General features: G+C 49.4%; 1 protein-coding gene and 1 long non-coding RNA gene across 3 annotated transcripts in view; one reads left to right on the forward strand and one right to left on the reverse strand.

Annotated features, from left to right (window-relative positions):
• LOC307202366 overlaps positions 1 to 11,058 on the forward strand; it is a 40,359-nt gene extending 29,301 nt beyond the window's left edge. Inside the window, exons 7-9 of the long non-coding RNA XR_013832854.1 lie at positions 1,522 to 1,646; positions 10,842 to 10,925; positions 10,960 to 11,058. This is a non-coding gene — a long non-coding RNA (uncharacterized lncRNA). The remainder of the gene's footprint in view (positions 1 to 1,521; positions 1,647 to 10,841; positions 10,926 to 10,959) is intronic.
• The window catches only part of LOC307202094 (myosin-7), a 42,080-nt gene that overhangs the window by 2,951 nt on the left and 19,965 nt on the right, over positions 1 to 19,164 (reverse strand). For both annotated transcript variants that reach the window (XM_079951708.1, XM_079951709.1), the window contains exons 18-37: positions 18,533 to 18,620; positions 17,564 to 17,681; positions 15,862 to 15,985; positions 15,390 to 15,526; positions 13,992 to 14,247; positions 13,058 to 13,300; positions 11,816 to 11,992; positions 11,234 to 11,379; positions 11,026 to 11,116; positions 9,772 to 10,161; positions 9,344 to 9,470; positions 8,063 to 8,181; positions 7,747 to 7,943; positions 6,651 to 6,834; positions 6,203 to 6,368; positions 5,658 to 5,782; positions 5,100 to 5,408; positions 4,102 to 4,305; positions 2,228 to 2,353; positions 168 to 443 (exon numbers count right to left, since the gene is read on the reverse strand). In XM_079951708.1, the coding sequence (XP_079807834.1) occupies positions 168 to 443; positions 2,228 to 2,353; positions 4,102 to 4,305; positions 5,100 to 5,408; positions 5,658 to 5,782; positions 6,203 to 6,368; positions 6,651 to 6,834; positions 7,747 to 7,943; positions 8,063 to 8,181; positions 9,344 to 9,470; positions 9,772 to 10,161; positions 11,026 to 11,116; positions 11,234 to 11,379; positions 11,816 to 11,992; positions 13,058 to 13,300; positions 13,992 to 14,247; positions 15,390 to 15,526; positions 15,862 to 15,985; positions 17,564 to 17,681; positions 18,533 to 18,620 (3,603 nt within the window). The remainder of the gene's footprint in view (positions 1 to 167; positions 444 to 2,227; positions 2,354 to 4,101; positions 4,306 to 5,099; positions 5,409 to 5,657; positions 5,783 to 6,202; positions 6,369 to 6,650; positions 6,835 to 7,746; positions 7,944 to 8,062; positions 8,182 to 9,343; positions 9,471 to 9,771; positions 10,162 to 11,025; positions 11,117 to 11,233; positions 11,380 to 11,815; positions 11,993 to 13,057; positions 13,301 to 13,991; positions 14,248 to 15,389; positions 15,527 to 15,861; positions 15,986 to 17,563; positions 17,682 to 18,532; positions 18,621 to 19,164) is intronic.

A 19,164-nucleotide genomic window follows, 5' to 3' on the forward strand; every position in this document is an offset into this window, starting at 1 on the left:
AAGCCACTAGCAATCGGGGTGGGGGAGAGGCTGAGCTGGGTTCGAGATGGCGCTGACAATGTGTTCTGGAGGCTACTTGCTCGGAATGCAGTTAAATTGAACCATGTTCGATCTTGGCTCAGCTAGATGCTGTTCTGCATAGAAAGGAGGTCTCTGAGCCCCCGCACCTGGTAGGTGAGCTCCTTGATGCGCCTCTCGCACTTGCGCATTCCCTTGACGTTCTCGGCGTTGCGCTTCTGCTCCATCTCCAGCTCGTTCTCCAGCTCCCGCACTCGGGCCTCCAGCTTCTGCAGCTGCTTCTTGCCCCCCTTCAGGGCTAGCTGCTCAGCCTCGTCCAGCCGCAGCTGCAGGTCCTTGATGGTCTGCTCCATGTTCTTCTTCATCCTCTCCAGGTGAGCGCTGGTGTCCTGCTCCTTCTTCAGCTCCTCCGCCATCATGGCCGCCTGGAGGAAGCAGAGAGAATGCAGAGAACTACCTCAGTCTGGAAAACCCAATGCAGGCCTTAAAAATCCTGAGGGGAGGAGGTGATGAGGACAGGAGCCCATACTCCTCTCTTAAACAGGCGCTGCTACACCAAACCCCTGACCCTTCAGCCTTCAGGTGTTGGCGGTCCTTTGCTGAGACAACATCATCTTTCATGGCTCAGCCAACAGGGCCCACTGGGAGCTGTCTATGGTCCTGAACCTAACTGGGCTTGTGCAAATCCCAGCAGAACAAGATAGACGGCTAGAGGGTCAATACTTGCGAGGACAGGCAATTGGTGAAGGGTCGCCAGTTGTGGATCCCACCTTTCCATGATCTGATTTGTACTCACATCCGTGATGGCCTTCTTGGCAGAAGCCCATACTCCTCTTTATATCCCTGAACCACTTACAGTGGTACCTCGGTTTTCGAACGTCTCCGTTGATGAACATTTAGGTTTACGAAAGCCGTAAACCCGGAAGTAAATACTTCGGTTTTCAAACACGCCTCAGAAGCATAGCTGTCAATGTTTCCCTTTTTTTAAAGGGAAATTCCCTTATTCCGAATAGGATTCCTCGCAATAAAAGGGAAAAGTTGACAGCTATGCTCGGAAGTCGAACATGCCATGCGGCTTCCACTGAATGTAAGATCCTGAGGCCTAGCTGTCGGTTATTGAGTTTTCTGTTTTCAAACGTTTCAGAACTCGAACGGTCTTCCAGAACAGATTGCATTCGAAAACTGAGGTACCACTGTATTCTCGTCAATGTGACTAACAGGCCTCTCCTCATTTTCCACCACAGAGAGGATGGCTCCCTCCTCCTCTCAATAAATCAAAGGAAAAAGCGAATTCTGGGATATGCTCACATTATCTTCACTAAACGTGAAGGGGATGGGGAAGGGAAGAATACATTGTTCTGGGCAGGGGGGCAACATTTTTTTCTGTCAGGGCTGCATTCCTTCAGGAGTAAACCCTCAGGGTCTACATGCTGGCAGTGGGCAGAGCTGCTGGTGGGTGGAGCCAGCAATGAAAATAGTTTTCTTTTTGGTTTATTAATCCAGAAAAGAAAAGAAAAAAACCTGTTCTGCTTCAATTTTCACCATGGCTACCTCAGATTAGAATTCCTGGTCCTGCGAAAATTCAACTCAGAACAAAGCGCCACTGAGTTAAATGTTGCTACTCTCAGGTAATTAACTATACAGCAGAATTACAGCAAATGAACAAAATTCCTTTCGTACTTTAGTGTGCTTCAGCAGACGCGCGCACACAGATGACTGAAGCCTATATGCTTGTTCTCAGACTGATGGGCCAAAATAAACCTTTGCCGTATAAAACAGGTAATGGTTTTTTTTAAAAGATCCCATCAAGTTATTTTAATCAAATAAAACACTGCGCCTTCCAGCTGTTTTGAAACTACACAGAAAGGGGGGAAGCACGGTAGAAAGAACCTAGGAAAAGCACGGAGGACGTTAACAGGAAAGAAGGGAAGATGGGTCAACTTTTGGGAGGTGTTGGGGGCCGCACATAATGAGGTCAGGGCCGCAGGTCACCCACCCATGTTGTAGTGTGCAGCTGAGGCAGCTCCTCCTAAATAACCTTAGTAGCAAATGCTTCTCATCTGTTTAAACCCTGCCGGTCAGTGTCGACAACACTGAGCTCAATGGACCAGTGGTTTGAGGCAGGTTTCCATGTTCATAAGGAACCCTTGCAGGTGGGAGCCACTGCTTCCGTGGGGAAGAAGAAGAGCGCATCTCTCATTCCACTCACGTCCGTGATGGCCTTCTTGGCCTTCTCTTCAGCGTTCCTGCACTCCTGAATTGCCTCCTCCACCTCCGTCTGCAGCTGGGACAGGTCGGACTCCATCTTCTTTTTCTGGTTGATGAGGCTGGTGTTCTGTGAAACAAATACACCGTGGGTTTTTTTTTTTTTATCTAGGGCTGCTGGCCTCCAGGGAGAAATAGGAGGACCTGCCGAAATATGACCTCAGAAAACGGCTCCATCGGCCTTCATAGCCTGAGGCATAGGCAGCAACTCTTTCTAGACCTCGTAGCCCCCACCCCCAATTTCTGAACCATCCTAAGGAATCCCACAGCATGCTGGTCCCCATGCTTTCTGGAATCTTCTATGGACAGAAAGTCCATGCCCCCACACCAGAGGCAAGAGTGGCCGACCAGAGTCGTGGGGAAAGAGGACCTTCTTAGGTGCTACTTCATTTCTGAGGTCCTGCGCCACAACCCAGTGCCTGTGGCACTGCTACCATCTCCCCCAGCTAAGAAATCATCTCCCGACTCCGGTCCATGCTTGTGGCATACCAAGCTTCTGCTGCAGGTCACACCATAAATCCATTGCCCCACACCACTCCTGAGGCAGTGGTAAAAACATTAGGATTATACGGTGAATGCTGGTCTCTGCTCAGAATGTTCTAGAAAGCCCAGGAGCAGCTCACCGGGCAGGGAAGAGCTGCAGCAACAGAGGTGGCATCACTGCCGAGGTGTCGGTGAGGTCAGGGCTGCGTGGCCGCACTGGGGAGGGCCCCAGATTGTATGCCCCGATGCCTCTGCCTCCCAATAAGGCGACTCGATCGCTGAGAAGTTACTGTATTTTCCTGTCTATAAGATGCCCCCATGTATAAGACTCCGGTTTGGGGACTCCGGTTTAAGAAAATGAGGGAGATTTATCCGTGTATAAGATGCCCCCAAATTTTGTACATTATTTTTGAGGGGGGGGGACCTAGTCTTATACATGGAAAAATACGGTATTTGTTTCATTTTTAAAAAGTTATGCACTGCTTGATTAAAAAAAACAACACCTCAGAGCAGTTTGCAAAAACAATAAAACCATAAAATTATCAGTCATAAAGAGTTTAAAACAGCTATTTTTTATTTTAAAAAACCCTACTATTAATTAAAATCAGCTGTAAGCTAAAACAAAACAAACAAACAAAAACAATTAACATGCTCCAGTTTACTCAGTTAGAGTAAAAGGTAAAGGTAAAGGTACCCCTGCCCGTACGGGCCAGTCTTGACAGACTCTGGGGTTGTGCGCCCATCTCACTTAAGAGGCCAGGGGCCAGCGCTGTCCGGAGACACTTCCGGGTCACGTGGCCAGCGTGACATCGCTGCTCTGGCCAGAGCCAGAGCCGCACACGGAAACGCCGTTTACCTTCCTGCTGGTAAGCGGTCCCTATTTATCTACTTGCACCCGGAGGTGCTTTCGAACTGCTAGGTTGGCAGGCGCTGGGACCGAGCAGCGGGAGCGCACCCCGCCGCAGGGATTCGAACCGCCGACCTTTCGATCGGCAAGCCCTAGGCGCTGAGGCTTTAACCCACAGCGCCACCTGCGTCCCCATAACTGAGTAGGCTTGTCTAAAGAAAAATGATTCTAAGCAGGCACTGGGAAAGAGCACAGGGAAGGCCGCACCCTGGTGTCAGTCAGCAGGGAGTTCTGAAGCATAAGGTGCTGCCACACTAAAGTACAAATGCGGGATCAGAATTAAGTCACTCCTGCGAATGCCAATATACAGGGGTATAGCGAAAATGTACATAATAGGAAGGGATGTCTGAGGGCAGAAATTTTCTGTTTCCTGGCTGATACCAATCCAGAAGGTTTAGTAACAGCCTTGCTTCTGAGGCTGCTCTTACTTGTGTGTGAAGGAGCTGGACTCTCTCACTGGTTTCTATCAGCTCCTGCTCCGCCAGCTTTCGGGCCCGCTCTGTCTGCTCCACCACGGCACGCAGCTCCTCCAGCTCCGCCTGCAGCAGGTTGTTCCTCCGCTCCACAATGGCGATGTTCTCTTTCAGGTCCTCGTTGGCTCGGACGGCGTCGTCCAACTGTATCTGGGTGTCCTGGGAGGGAAAAGGAGAGAGCCGAGTTAAGTGCTGGAGATGAAATGAGACTGAGGCTGCAGTCCATCATGTGTGGTGGACCTGTAAAAGGGCAAAAGAGCATTGGGAAATAATTCATAATGAATTGAAAAAAATGTTTAAAAGTACTTTTAAAAAAAAAAAAAAACCCCGAAGAAACCAGAGTCCTTTTTGTTGGGGATAATTCAGATGGAAATTCCCAGGTGTCAAAAAAGGTTATTTATGTATGCCACTACGGCGGCCTGTGTTTTGTTAGCCCCAAAATGGAAAATGAGCGAGGTTCTAACTAAAGAAGAATGGCAACTTAAACTGATGGAATATGCGCAGCTTGCAGACTTAACCTATAGAATAAGAGAACAAGAAGAACATACATTTATAAAAGTTTGGAAAACGATATTGAGTATATGGGGGAAATTGTGTATATTTGAAAACGTGGGCATTAAGATAAATTGAATGGTGTAAATAAGTTTTGATGGATGTAATAATGGAATACTGAATAGTTTATATAAAATATGCAAGGATTTGTGTTATGTGCAATGAGCCGTGGAAAGAGAAGAAGGGAAGTCACTGATATTTTAAGGTTGTTTAAATGAATATTATAAAATGTAAAACAGAAAATTTAATAAAAGTTATAGAAAAAGAAGAAGGGAGGCAAGATGTAGCCAGGGGTTGTGGGGAGGGAGAGATGAGGTACAAACTGAAGGGAGCTTCACCCCATTGCAACATTGCCGGGGGGGGGGACGGGGGGACAAGAAGACTGAACTTTCTGGTGTTACCTTGAGGTATCCCTGCAAGGTTTTGACTTGCTTCTGTGCCTCGGCCGCGATGCGGTTGGCGTGGCTGAGCTGGATCTCCATCTCATTGAGGTCGCCCTCCATCTTCTTCTTGACCCTCAGCGCCTCGTTGCGGCTGCGGGTCTCGGCGTCGAGGGAGGCCTGGAGCGAGTCTACCATCCTCAAGTGGTTGCGCTTGGCCTGCTCCATCTCCTCGTCCTTCTCGGCCAGCTTGCGCTCAATGTCGGCCTTGATCTGGTTGAACTCCAGCTGGGCCCGCAGGATCTTGCCTTCCTCGTGCTCCAGAGAGGCCTGGATCATGGAGGGAGATATTGGGTAAAGGAACAAGGTCATGCCATGCCCTCCCACATTCCTCAGATGACAATAGGAGCGAGGAGAGAAAGGCCTGACAAAAAGGACATTTGTACATCTGTAGGCAAAAGATCGTGAGGGGAGGATGAAAAGAATCTGAGGGAACGGAAAGAGGAAGATGGAAAGGCCAACTGAAAAACAAGATGGCCGCGGTGTCGCTTTAGGATCACAGCCAAAGGCCCTCCTCACCTCAGCCTCCTCCAGAGCCGCCTGCAACTCCATCTTCTCCGCATCGAGTTGCTTACGCACTTTCTCAAGCTCGTGGATGGTCTTGCCGCTGGATCCAAGCTGCTCCGTGAGGTCGGAAATCTCCTCTGCCGGGAACAGCAAAATGGTAGGGAGTCAGGTGGCATCTTACAGGAACGCGTTTCGTTCGGGGCACAGGGTGATTGTGTTGATATTGCAGTAGCCCATGCACAGCGGAATGATGAGGAGTACGTGCCACATACTCTATATTACTTTATTTACACTTCAAAGCTGGTAGATTACAGAAAAACATCTTGCCTCTGCCGGAGCAGAGAAAGCAACCTCTCTCCTCTAAAGCACGGAGAGAACACTGTGTGAACAGTGAAAAACAGGAAACCAGTGTACGTCACATCCAGTCTCCTTTCCCGTGAGAAACTCCAACAGCAACTCTGACTGGAACGTAAACATTGTCTTGTGACAAGCATTTCGCTGCACAGTGAAGAGAGCGGAAGCCAACAGATTGGCCCCTGAGGGAGAAAAAGGCTCACCTTGCAAGTTCTTGTTCTCCCTCTTGAAGGTCTCCAGGTGCTCCAGAGACTCCTCGTAGGCGTTCTTCAGCTTGAAGAGCTCGGTGCTGAGAGAACGGGCCTCCTTCTGCGACGACTCCAGCTCCGTCTGGGACTCCTCGTACTTCTGCTTCCACTCTGACAAGAGCTGCGGTGGGTGATGGAGAAGCGGAGAGAGTAAGGCTTGAGAATAGCTATTTTTTGAGGCACGCCTAGACCCACTGCTTCCACAGTGAGCAAATGGACACCCTTGAAGCCAAGCCATTGTGGCATACTGATTAAAGTGAGTTAAGAGCATGTGGCGCAGACATGAGCTGAGCTTCACAAGCGTCCAGTAGGGCCCAGTATCCCCACTAAGCAGAACTGGGGTACCCACAGCTGTCCCCTACCCATCCCTTCCGGATCATTCCCTCCGCTTTTCCCGCCGTACTTTGTCGAAGTTCCTCTGCTTCTTGTCCAGGGCAGCTGCGGCCGCGTTTGAGCGCTCCACGTCCACCATCAGGTCTTCGATCTCGTTCTGCAGGCGGTGCTTGGTCTTCTCCAGGGAGGAGCACTTGGCGTTCACGGCCTCCACCGCCTCCTCGGCGTCCTGCAGGCGCTGCGCCAGCTTCTTCCTGACACACAGACGGGTCAAGGTGACAGGCACCATGAGCCAATGGAAGGAGCCCAAATCCATGACAAGGAAGGGCACCTCCAGGGCTTAATGAAAGGAGATAATCAGAAGGGGCTCACCCCTCCTGCTTTGCTTAAAACCACAACTCATCTGGGGGAATTAAATTTGGGCTGGAGTTAAAAGTGTTGGAGTCCAGGCCCAAGGAGCTCATAGTGCCATTTAAAACCCTAGGCCACTTAGGTCTCAAGGAAGATGGCCTCCGTCCCTAAGGACTCTCTCAGGTGTTGAGATCGGCAGACCCCTTGGTACTTGGTCTACCCTCTAAAACGCAGGGCAAGAACTTTCTCTGTGGCAGCCGTTAAACCATTGAATTCCCTCCTCACAGAGCCCAGCATCTTCATTGTACAGCTTCTGCTGTACACACCTCTTTACTTTCACCTGTTTTGTTTTACGAGACCCATTTCTTTTGCTGAAACGACTGTCCTGTTTTTGGCTGGGACGGTTTTACTGTTCTACGTGTTTTTGTTGTTTCAATTGCATTTTCCCCCTTTGCAGTCATACCTCTTGTTACATTTGCTTCAGGTTAAATATTTTCAGGTTGCGTCCCGCGGCATCCCGGAAGTACCGGAAAGGGTTACTTCCGGGTTTCGCCGCTCGCGCATGCGCTCAAAGTGATGCCACATGCATGCGCAGAAGCAACGAATCGCGACCCGTGCAGACGCAGGTTGCATTCTGCTCATGTTGCGAACGGGGCTCTGGAACGGATCCCGTTCGCAACCAGAGGTCCCACTGTATTGGCTATTGCATTGTTTCAACTTGAACATACAAGGGTGAGAAAGGGTGGTTGGCGCAACAGGCCTGTGGTTGTGAGCTGAGGCAAGTTGTGGGTCTCATTGCCCTCCGCCCCACTTACTTGGCTTCCTCCAGCTCCTCCGTCCTTTGAATGGCGTCGGTCTCATACTTGGTCCTCCACTGTGCCACCTCAGAGTTGGCCTTCGACAGCGAGCGCTGAAGCTCTGCTTTGGCCTCCGTTTCTTCCTCATACTGCTCCCTCATAAGGTCGCAGTCATGGCGGGCCGACTGCAGCGCATGTGCCAGAGCATTCTTGGCCTGAGGGGAAGGGAACAGCCACGTGGTCTCGGTGACCGTCAGTCCTGACAGGACCAGTATCTACCCTTTGCGTTGAGTCCTGTGGACTTCCTTCCCAAAGCTCTTTGGGTCCCCCTTACCTTAGCTTCTTCTTCCAGTTGCCTCTTCAGATCTTCCAGTTGCTGGGTGTACGTCAGCTTCCCTCGCGTCAGTTGGTTGATTAAAGCGTCCTTCTCATCCATCTGGCGGGATAATTCACCTAGGAAGAAGAGTTGGGGCGGAGGAATCCATTATCTCCAAGAGTTTTGTTGTCAGCGGAATTGGCAGCCATATTGAACAGGGACCCCACAGGCTGACTGTGTCTGTTTCTACACGCTTCTCTTCAGAAAATGTTCTGCAGAGGGTGCCATCGAAGATGAACACCAAATTAGGTGGACTAGGATTATTATTTTTTTAAAAAATAGAAGTTAGTGGCTAGCTGGTTCCCCCTCCCCTCTGCAGGGTCAGGAGTTGAGGCAAGAAGGATAGCTTGGGTCATTTATGTATTCAGGGTTTCTTTTGGAGTGGAGAGGAGCATCAGAATGTTGATTTTTAAGCTTGGAAAGTACAGTGGTACCTCTGGTTAAGAACTTAATTCATTCCAGAAGTCCGTTCTTAACCTGAAACTGTTCTTAACCTGAGGTACCACTTTAGCTAATGTGGCCTCCCGCTGCCAGTGCGCTGCTGCTGCACGATTTCTGTTCTCATCCTGAAGCAAAGTTCTTAACCCGAGGTACTATTTATGGGTTAGCAGAGTCCGTAACCTGAAGCGTATGTAACCTGAAGCGTCTGTAACCCGAGGTACCACTGTAAATGAAAATGGTACAGTGGTACCTCGTTTCTCGAATGTCTCCGTTGACGAATGTTTCGGAACCTGAACGCCAAAAACCCGGAACTAAATGCTTCCGTTTTTGGATGCACCTCGGAAGTCGAACGGCTTCCGCTGCGTGTTTTTCAATTTTCTCAATTGAATTTGCAGACCGCCCTTTGTGCCTCGGTTGTCAAACGTTTCGGAACCCGAACGGTCTTCCAGAATGGATTACGTTCGAGAACCGAGGAACCACTGTACGAGCAATCATTTTGAAAGAAGGGGGAAAGAGGGAGGGGTGATGAAAGTAGGGCGTGGCAGGAAGGAAGAAAAGAAAGAAAACTTTGAATGGATGGATGGATGTAAGTTTAGGTAAGTGGAAACCTGGTTGCATCTGAGGAAAGATGGAGGAGAAATGGCTAGAGCAGAAAACTGTCAAGAAGAGCCAGCCATCAAGCTATGGGAGACGGGCTTTAGCTCAGTGGTAGAGCACCAGCCTCACATGCAAAATGTCCTAAATTCAATCTCCATGAAAAAGACGTCGTATGAACGTGCATCAGCCTTCTCGACTCACCATTCTCAGTCTGGAGCTTAGCTCGCTGAGAGGTGAGGTCGTGGACCATTCGCTGACTCTCCTCAGACTTGGCCCGGTGCTCGTTCATTTGGTCCTCAAAGGTGCGGCACATTTTCTCCAGGTTGGCCTGAAACCCAACGGCGAGAGGAGTTGTTGGGGAATAAATGTAGCGGTGAATGGAGAGTAGCAGCATCCGGTCAGAGGAGGGAACAATTTTAATTTTAATTCTGGAATGAAGGGTGCTCCCTCTGAATCTCACCCCCTCCCTATCTTTGTATCCCAGTCCAAATCAACCGGTTCGATGTCTCCAGGTTGTTCTCCCGCCGTGCTACAACCCTGCCACAAACCGTGACTCCGCCCTCAGACCATGACATCACCTGCCTTGCCCCACCCCAAACAAACCCCGCCCCCATTCTTTGGCTTAGAACCTTGGCTTTCAGCAGCTGCTCCATGTTGGAGGCAACATCGTCCAGCTCCAGCTTCAACTCGCTCTTCTCCTTCTCCAGCTTCTGCTTCACGCGCTGCAGGTTGTCAATCTGCTCCCCCAGCTCTGCCGCTGAGTCGGCATGCTTCTTGCGGAGCGTGGCCGCCGTGGCCTCGTGCTGCAGAGTCGCCTCCTCCAGGTCGCGGCGCATCTTCTGGAATTCCGCCTCCCGCTTCTTGTTCAGCTCGATCTGCACGGACGTGGCCCCGCCGGCCTCCTCCAGCCGCTCGCTGATCTCCTCCAGCTCCCGCGAGAGGTCAGAGCGCTGCTTCTCCACCTTGGCCCGGGCTGTGCGCTCCGCCTCCAGCTCCTCTTCCAGCTCCTCAATCCGCGCCTGGACCAGGGAAGGAGGGAGACATTCGGTCAGCAAGATCCAGAAAAGCACGCTCCAGGAATTCTGTCGGCGGCCTCCATTTCAAAAGCCCAGGCCTAGATCCAGATTCGTGAAGCTTCCATGGAGGTTCAAAGATCAGTAACATCTAGGGGCACTGGAGGATTCCATTCAATCTGAATCTTTAAGTGGACTGACCCAATTTGCACTTCCTAGACTAATACATGGATCGGAATACAGTTACAGTCGTACCTTGGAAGTCAAACAGAGTCCGTTCTGACTTCCAAAACGTTCAAAAACCAAATTGTGGCTTCTGATTGGCTGCAGCCAATCAGAAGCCCCGGAAGCCCCGTTGGATGTTCAGGTTCCTAAAGAACGTTCGTAAACCAGAACAATCACTTCCGGGTTTGCAGTGGTTGGGAGCCAAAACATCCAAGTTCCAGAGCGTTCAGGATCCAAGGTAGGACTGTATCCTTTGGAGTGAATGAACGATGCAATTCTCAGCTCGTAAGTTTGCATCCAGAAATGCATTTCGTAGGAAAGTGCATGCAAACGTGTATATTTTAGAGGGAAATGCATATAATTTAAATGCGAGAGGTTTGTGGGTTTTAAAAAAAAATGGCAGAAAACTGAGCAGAATGTAAAGCTAACATGGTTGCTAATAACATCCCCATTCCTCACAGCAGGTATTGGAGGTACAGAATTTCTCGAAAGTTATTGCTCTGTTGGATGCAGCTATCCTCTGCCCAAAAATATGCCTCATTTTGGTCCTGGGTTATAGAGAGGGAGGGAGACAGACAGAGGGGGAGAGAGACCACATCAGTGAAGTTGGCTGCAATGCACACACCCCTGTCATCAACCTTTTACCTGTAGCTCTTTGAGCTTCTTCTGCAACTGGATGGCCAAAGATTGTTCATCTTCAATTCTAGCATTGAGTGCGTTGAGCTCAAAGTCTTTCCTGGGGAAGACAAGAACCAACTTGCTACATCCAACCACAGAGAGGCAGGCAGCAGTAGAACAAATATCCACAACAAAAGGGAGGCGGGGAGTTGGCAATAAACTAAAGCACCCCTACTTCTTCAGCTTCTCGTCCAACTGCTGCTTGTCGTTCTCCAGATCCATGATGCTTTCTTGGGTCAGCTTCAAGTCCCCTTCCAACTTCCTCTTGGCTCGTTCCAGGTCCATACGGATTTTCTTCTCTTGCTCCAGCGATCCTTCCAGCTGTTGAGCAAAGACAGTGAGACCCTGAATCCAGAAACTGAGAAAGGAATTGCTACTCCTAAGATCAACAGTGTACCGTATTTTTCACTCTATAAGACGCACCAGACCACAAGACGCACCTAGTTTTTGGAGGAGGAAAACAAGAAAAAAAATATTCTGACTCTCAGAAGCCAGAACAGCAAGAGGGATCTCTGCGCAGTGAAAGCAGCAATCCCTCTTGCTGTTCTGGCTTCTGGGATAGCCTGCATTCGCTCCATAAGATGCACACAAATTTCCCCTTACTTTTTAGGAGGGAAAAAGTGAGTCTTATAGAGCAAAAAATACGGTACTTGTGTGTGGGGCTTTTTTACTACACTGAATGCCTCCGACTACTTCAAGGAAGGTGCGAAAAATAACAGGCCGTCTCCCCTGCGAGTGCTGCAGTCGATGCACTTACATCGTCCACTTGCTGTTCCAACTTGACCTTGGCTTTCGTAAGGGTGTTGACCTTGTCTTCCTCGGCCTGTAGGTCATCCAAAGCTTGCTGGTGGGCCTCCTGGAGAGCTTTCTTTTCCTTAGTTAGCTTCACGATGATCTCATCCAGGCCAGCCATCTCCTCTGTGAGGTTCTTAGCCTATGGGCATATTATAATTTTGAGTTATTAGATGGAATCCTCGAAAGATTCCATCAACAGTGTCTCAGAAAATTTTTACACATAACTTGGGCAGACAGGTGAACTAATGCTAGTGTACTGGAAGAAGCAAAGATCACCAGTGTTGAAGCAAAGATTTTTCAACATCAACCTCGTCAGACTGGTCATGTTGTGCGTATGCCTGATTATTGTCTTCCAAAGCAACTACTTATTCCCAACTTAAAAATGGAAACCGTAAAGCTGGTGATCAACAAAAGAGGTTTAAAGACTCTCTCAAGGCAAATCTTTAAAAATGTAGTTTAAACACCAACAATTGGGAAACACTGGCCTCCAACTGGAGAACAGCCTTTGCCAAAGGTATCATGGGCTTTGAAGATGCTCGAACTCAGGACGAAAGGGAGAAACGTGCTAAGAGGAAGGTGCATTTGGCAAACCCTCACCGTGTTCAAGTCCTGCTTGGAAACCTTTGTCCCCGCTGTGGAAGGATGTGTGGATCCAGAATTGGCCTCCACAGTCACTTACGGACTCATTGTTAAAACCGTGTTTATGGAAGAAGAAGAAGAGTTTGGATTTGATATCCCGCTTTATCACTACCCGAAGGAGTCTCAAAGCAGCTAACATTCTCCTTTCCCTTCCTCCCCCACAACAAACACTCTGTGAGGTGAGTGGGGCTGAGAGACTTCAGAGAAGTGTGACTGGCCCAAGGTCACCCAGCAGGTGCATGTGGAGGAGTGGAGACGCGAACCCGGTTCCCCAGATTATGAATCTACCGCTCTTAACCACTACACCACACTGGCTCTCAATGGAAGTCAATCTTACTCGGCTACAAGTGATCTCCAAAGAAGAAGGTGGATGTAGGCAAAATTCAAGGTGGCACACAACAAAGGTTGGAGGCTCCCAAAAGAAAACTCTTAAGTCCACCCAGTGCAGGAATCTCATGGAGAATCAACTCTCCCGGCTGCCAACCTTAATCCAGACCCAACTGATAGTAGCAAAAGCTCCTTGGACTACATAGCGAAGAGAGATTTCGCTTCCATCCCCGCTCACCTTGTTCTCCGTGGCGTGCTTCTCCTTCTCCACTTTGGCCAGGGTCAGCTCCAGGTCATCAATGTCCTTCTTGAGCTCCGAACACTCGTCCTCCAGCTTCCGCTTCTTGGCCGTCAGCTCAGCGTTCATCTCCTCCTCGTCCTCCAGCCTCTCCGTCTGCTCCTTCACCTTGGCCTCCAGCTGAATCTTGTTCTTGATCAGCTGGTCACAGCGCTCTTCTGCGTCTGCAAGGTTGTCTTGCTCCTGGCGAAGGAAGAAGACATGCCCAAGGCTTTACAATGAAACCCTGAGTTCATGGTGCTTTTCAGCCACTTTGCCTTTCACAGTTAAGCGAGAAGGTCAAATAATATCTTTGTTGGATGCGGCAGCTAGACTGGTGACTGGGAACGGCCGCCGAGACCATATAACACCGGTCTTGAAACACCTACATTGGCTCCCAGTACGTTTCCGAGCACAATTCAATGTGTTGGTGCTGACCTTGAAAGCCCTAAACGGCCTCGGTCCAGTATATCTGAAGGAGCGTCTCCACCCCCATCGTTTAGCCCGGACACTGAGGTCCAGCGCCAAGGGCCTTCTGGCAGTTCCCTCACTGCGAGAAGCCAAGTTACAGGGAACCAGGCAGAGGGCCTTCTCGGTAGTGGCGCCCGCCCTGTAGAATGCCCTCCCACCAGATGTCAAAGAGAACAACAACTACCAGACTTTTAGAAGACATCTGAAGGCAGCCCTGTTTAGGGAAGCTGTTACTGTTTGATGTATTACAGTATTTTAATATTTTTTTTGGAAGCCGCCCAAAGTCCCAAAGTGGCTGGGGAAGCCCAGCCAGATGGGTGGGGTATAAATAATAAATTATTATTATTATTATTATTATTATTATTATTATTATTATTATTATCATCATCATTAATAATAATATTGCCCCATCGTCCCAACTTACAGCCTGCACTTGCAGCTGGAGGTCGTTCTTCTCTTGGAGCAGGGAGACCATCTTCTCCTCCAGCTCCTTCCTCCGGGCCTCCGACTTCTCCAGAGCCTCCTTCAGCTTGGCAAACTCCTCTTTCATGGCCAACATCTCCTTCTCGGTCTCCGCGCTCTTCAGGAGAGGCTTGATCTTGAAGTAGAGCCTCATCCAGGGCCAGTTCTTGACCACCATGAAGGACCGGATGTTATACTGGATCACCAGCAGCGATTCCCTGCAAATCAGAGAAGGGGAGAGTTTGGGGTGGCATGGTGAGGGAGGACACATCAGGGTAAAGAATACGGAAAAGGCCACTTCGGCAAGTGGGAGACCACGCAGCCCTGCCTGAAACAGGAGGCTCACTTGCAACAAGCAAGGTTGGAATTATTCCAACATTTTGCAGTTGCATTCAGTGCAGGAAGCACAGAATTCTGCATCCTGAGAAGGTAAGGTAAAGGGTAAAGGGACCCCTGACCATTAGGTCCAGTCGTGGCCAACTCTGGGGTTACGACGCTCATCTCGCTTTATTGGCCGAGGAAGCCGGCGTACAGTTTCCGGGTCATGTGGCCAGCAGGACTAAGCCACTTCTGGCGAACCAGAGCAGCGCATGGAAATGCCGTTTACCTTCCCGCCAGAGCGGTACCTATTTATCTACTTAAATTTGACGTGCTTTCCAACTGCTAGGTTGGCAGGAGCAGGGACCGAGCAACGGGAGCTCACCCCATCACGGGGATTCGAACGGCCAACCTTCTGATCGGCAAGCCCTAGGCTCTGTGGTTTAACCCGCGTCCTCTCCTGAGAATGTAACCTTCCATAAATTTTATAGTCCTCATGATTATACAGATAGGCTTAGTTTGTATGCGAGCATTTTCCTGGGTCCACCTAGTTCTGACTAAGGGAGGAGTGAGTCTGTCCATTTTGGTGTCTCTCAGCTTCCCAATTTCCCCTTGTTCAATCCTCCACATTAGTTTGCAATTCTTTTTTTAGAAAATTCCTCGCAAAAATTCACCAGTGAGTGTTTACCCTGAGAGTATGCAATTTTGCCTACTGCACCCCCTTTTTATGCATAGCTTCTTGTTAATGTATTTATTTCCACTAATGCGTGCGTTTCTCTGCACACTTCACCCTGCTATACGCATTTTGGGGCACATTACTTGCCTAGAGAATGGCATTTGCAAAATTCAGGCAGCTGTGAATCTTGAAGAATGACCAGCTTTCAGTTTCAGTTTCCGTGAATTGGGCAGGTTCACTTTTAAATGAGAACTGGACTGGATTTCTCCCCAATCTCTAATTCTAACCAGAGGGCTCCAACATGCCCAAGCCGTTCCCCATCTAACCACACCTACAAATCCCGGAAAAATCCACTCAGGGACTTACTTCCTTTCCATGATCTTCCTGACTTCTATCCTGGCGAGGACTCCGCGGGACTGGGCCTGGATGCGGGTGATGATGCGAGAGAGACGCTCGTCCCTCATCTCCTCCAGCAGACCCAGGAGACCAGCCTTGAAGAACACCTGGGCAAAAAAAGAGAGCATTGTGGGGGTTTTCTATTTTTCAGAAAAACAACCTGTGCCCAGGTCCCTACACAGGTTATTACCAGGTTGCTACTGGGCCTATATGATCTTGGTCACCCTGCTCTGTACATGTTGGAGCTTGGATCCTGCGCCTATGTTTGTATGTCATAGCCAAGCCAAACCTCACCAGGAACCTTGACAGTGGAGAAAACACATACCCCAACCCAGGATTAGCCCTAGCCTCCTCTGTTGTGAAGAGCCAATCTACAGCGCGGCCCGGAATGATGATGTCACCGCCTTTTCCCGGTGAGGAAGTGGCTCATCCGGCCTCTCACCTTAGTGTGCCCAAATTTGTACTGGTTGTGGTCGATATCGAGGGAGCTCAACAGCTTCTCTGCCCCCTTCCTGCTGTCGATGAACTGGCCTTCGGGGATGGCGGCTGGGTTCAGGATGCGGTACCTGGGAAAGAGGAAAGGAAGCAGCGCTAGATGACCCCTGACAGCTTCCCTTCCCTGGGCTTTATCCTCTCAACATGGGCAGATGCCCAGATCAAAGGCCAGGACCGTGTATATTTCACAACTAAATTGTGGCAGAATACTTGGGGCCCGGAGAATCTCATCTTTCTCTCTCTCATCTAGTCCTCACAACTGTGAAAGCAAGTTTGGAAAGGTGTGGCCCATGCCTAAATCTCAAGAAACCAGAGATTTGGGTAGGAATGTTCAAGAGGACTTCAAAGTTCCCCACAGAACCACCTGAAAATGTTGATGATCAGGGGCTTCCGGTTGATTGTGCGCCATCACAGTCGGAGGTCTCTTCGTCGGAGGAGATCTCGGTACATCAAAGGCAGGGAAAACCACTCCAGCGTAGCAGACCCCCAGGAAAAACCTCAAATCGAGCATTTTGAGGTTGTGGGATCCAGCGGGGGTCAAAAGCAGGCTCCCCACCTCCCCGGCAAGCTCTGTTTTGAGCTCCGAGTGCAAGGGGGTTGGAGCTGCGACGCAACGGAACGCTTCCTTTGCTGATATGAAGCTGTGAGACTGTGAGGCATTAGCGGTCAATTCTTCCAACTCTAAAATCATTTAAGGACTGTACCGTGAGTACCTTTTACATTTGGATAAAATGTTGATGATCGAGCGGTATATAAATGTCTTTACGGTCGTGCCTTGGAAGTCGAACGGAATCCGTTCCAGAAGTCTGTTTGACTTCCAAAACGTTTGAAAACCAAACCGCGGCTTCTGGTTGGTTGCAAGAAGCTCCTGCAGCCAATCAGAAGCCGCGGAAGCTCCGTTGGACATTCGGGTTCCAAAAGAATGTTTGCAAACCGGAACAATCACTTCCGGGTTTGTGGCGTTTGGGAGCCAAAACGTCCGAGTTCCAGGGCGTTTGACAAGCAAGGCACGACTGTATATGTAGCTATGATTTCTGTACTGCAGGGGGTTAGACTAGATGGTCATCTGGACCCCTTCCAACTCTACAATTCTAAGGTAAAGGTAGAGGGACCCCTGACCATTAGGTCCAGTTGTGACAGACTCTGGGGTTGCGGCGCTCATCTCGCTCTATAGGCCAAGGGAGCCGGCGTACAGCTTCCAGGTCATGTGGCCAGCATGACTAAGCCGCTTCTGGTGAACCAGAGCAGCACTCCGATTACCTTCCCGCCGGAGTGGTACCTATTTATCTACTTGCACTTTGACGTGCTTTTGAACTGCTAGGTTGGCAGGAGCTGGGACCGAGCAACGGGAACTCACCCCGTCAAGGGGATTCGAACCGCCGACCTTCTGATCGGCAAGTCCTAGGCTCTGTGGTTTAACCCATAGCGCCACCCGCATCTACAATTCTAGGATTCTATAGAAGGCAGAATGCATTTTCTTTTTGAACTGAGCAGACATAACCCTGACAGTGAACTGCCATGCAGGCAACTTCCCTCCGGTGTTGCCCTATTTCGCTTGGGGCACCCCCATATTCATGTACCTTCCCCCAGTGACACTCTCAGCTGCTCTGAAGCATCCTCCATCTTCACCACTTGAGAGTTAAGCCTACCTTTGCCTGAAGTCCCCGTAGAGGATCCGGTTGGGGAACCCCTTCCGGCAGATCCGAATCCCCTCCAGTACCCCGTTACAGCGCAGCTGGTGCATGACCAAGGGGTTGTCCATCACACCTGAGAGAGCAGGAGAAAGGGGATGGGAGCGTGGAAGTGATAGAGTATTTCCAACTGGCAAAGCTGACGGGAAAAGTCAGGGGAGTTTTAAACCAGGAAACATACGGAGAAAATATTTAAGGAATATATAAGATTATATTGCAAAAATGATACCGTCTTAGCAGAATTGGAATGATACTTACGAATAATAGATAAATGATATAAACGTTATAGTGGAATGTACAAGAAAGGATATAAAACAAAACTGCATGATAATACCATGACAACAGAAAAAGTATGACGAGAAAGATTGGAACTTTTTTGCAAAAAAAATATTTATTTGATAGATATAATGTTGTGTAAATCTTTGGTCTCTCTCCCCCCCCCCCTTTTATCATTTTTTTGTCTTTGCTTCAAAATTTTCTCTTCCCCCCCCTTCTTTTCTTTTCTTTGTATTTAACTCTGAAATACTTACCTTCGTTGTATGTTTGTATCTTTGTATTTTACACCAATAAAGATTTAATTTTAAAGAAAGAAAAGAAAGGGGGAAATCGGTCCCTACCACGTAAGCACTTTAAATGTAGTGATTTAAAAGCATTTCTAAACCACTTAAAAGACTTCAAAAATCTCTCTCGCTGGGGTTACCCCAGTTACAATGGAAACCCTAATTGGAGACACCAGGGATTGAACCTGTGACCTTCAGCGTGCAAGGCAGGTGGCTCTACCACTCAGCTACAGGCCTTGTGCAAGGACTATGGCTCTCACCACCCCTGACCATTGGCTGTGCTGGCTTGGACTGATGGGAGTCCAGGAGAGCGTGAGAGCGCTAGGGCCCCAAAGACACATCATACAAGAAGGACCTGGGATCTCACCTGGAGACTTGGTCTCGTTGGGGATGATGCAGCGCACAAAGTGAGGGTGGGTGGAGCGCAGGTTGGTCATCAGCTTGTTGAGGTTCTCCTGGGTGGGAAAGGAAGAGCAGGTGAGTTGAGATGGGATGGAGAAAGGTGAGAGGCGAGGAAGGACAACTGGAGAAGGCAGGCAGGTAGTTGAGATGGAACGAGTTTTATGAAAGAGGCCAGAAGGAGAGGTGTCCAGGCAGGCAAGGCAGAGGATGGGTAGATGGATTTGATTGATGGGGAAGGAAAGCAGGCAGAGAAAAGGAGTTATAGTTTTGCTGGAGACAAGAAAAAGGGATTGGAGGCCACAAGGCAGGCTTGGCCAACCTCTAGATCAGGCATGGCCAAACTTGGCCCTCCAGATGTTTTGGGACTACAACTCCCATCATCCCTAGCTAACAGGAGCAGTGGTCAGGGGTGATGGGAATTGTAGTCCCAGAACATCCGGAGGGCCAAGTTTGGCCATGCCTGCTCTAGATGCTTTGGACTACAAATTCCATCAGCCCCAGCCAGCCAAGATGCAGTCCGAAATAATCAGGATGTCTGATTATTGTCTTCCAAAGCAATTACTCTATTCCGAACTTAAAAATGGAGAGCGTAATGTT

The sequence above is a fragment of the Podarcis cretensis genome (assembly GCF_951804945.1).
Source record: "Podarcis cretensis genome assembly, chromosome: 13".
Classification (NCBI taxonomy): Eukaryota; Metazoa; Chordata; class Lepidosauria; order Squamata; family Lacertidae; genus Podarcis; species Podarcis cretensis.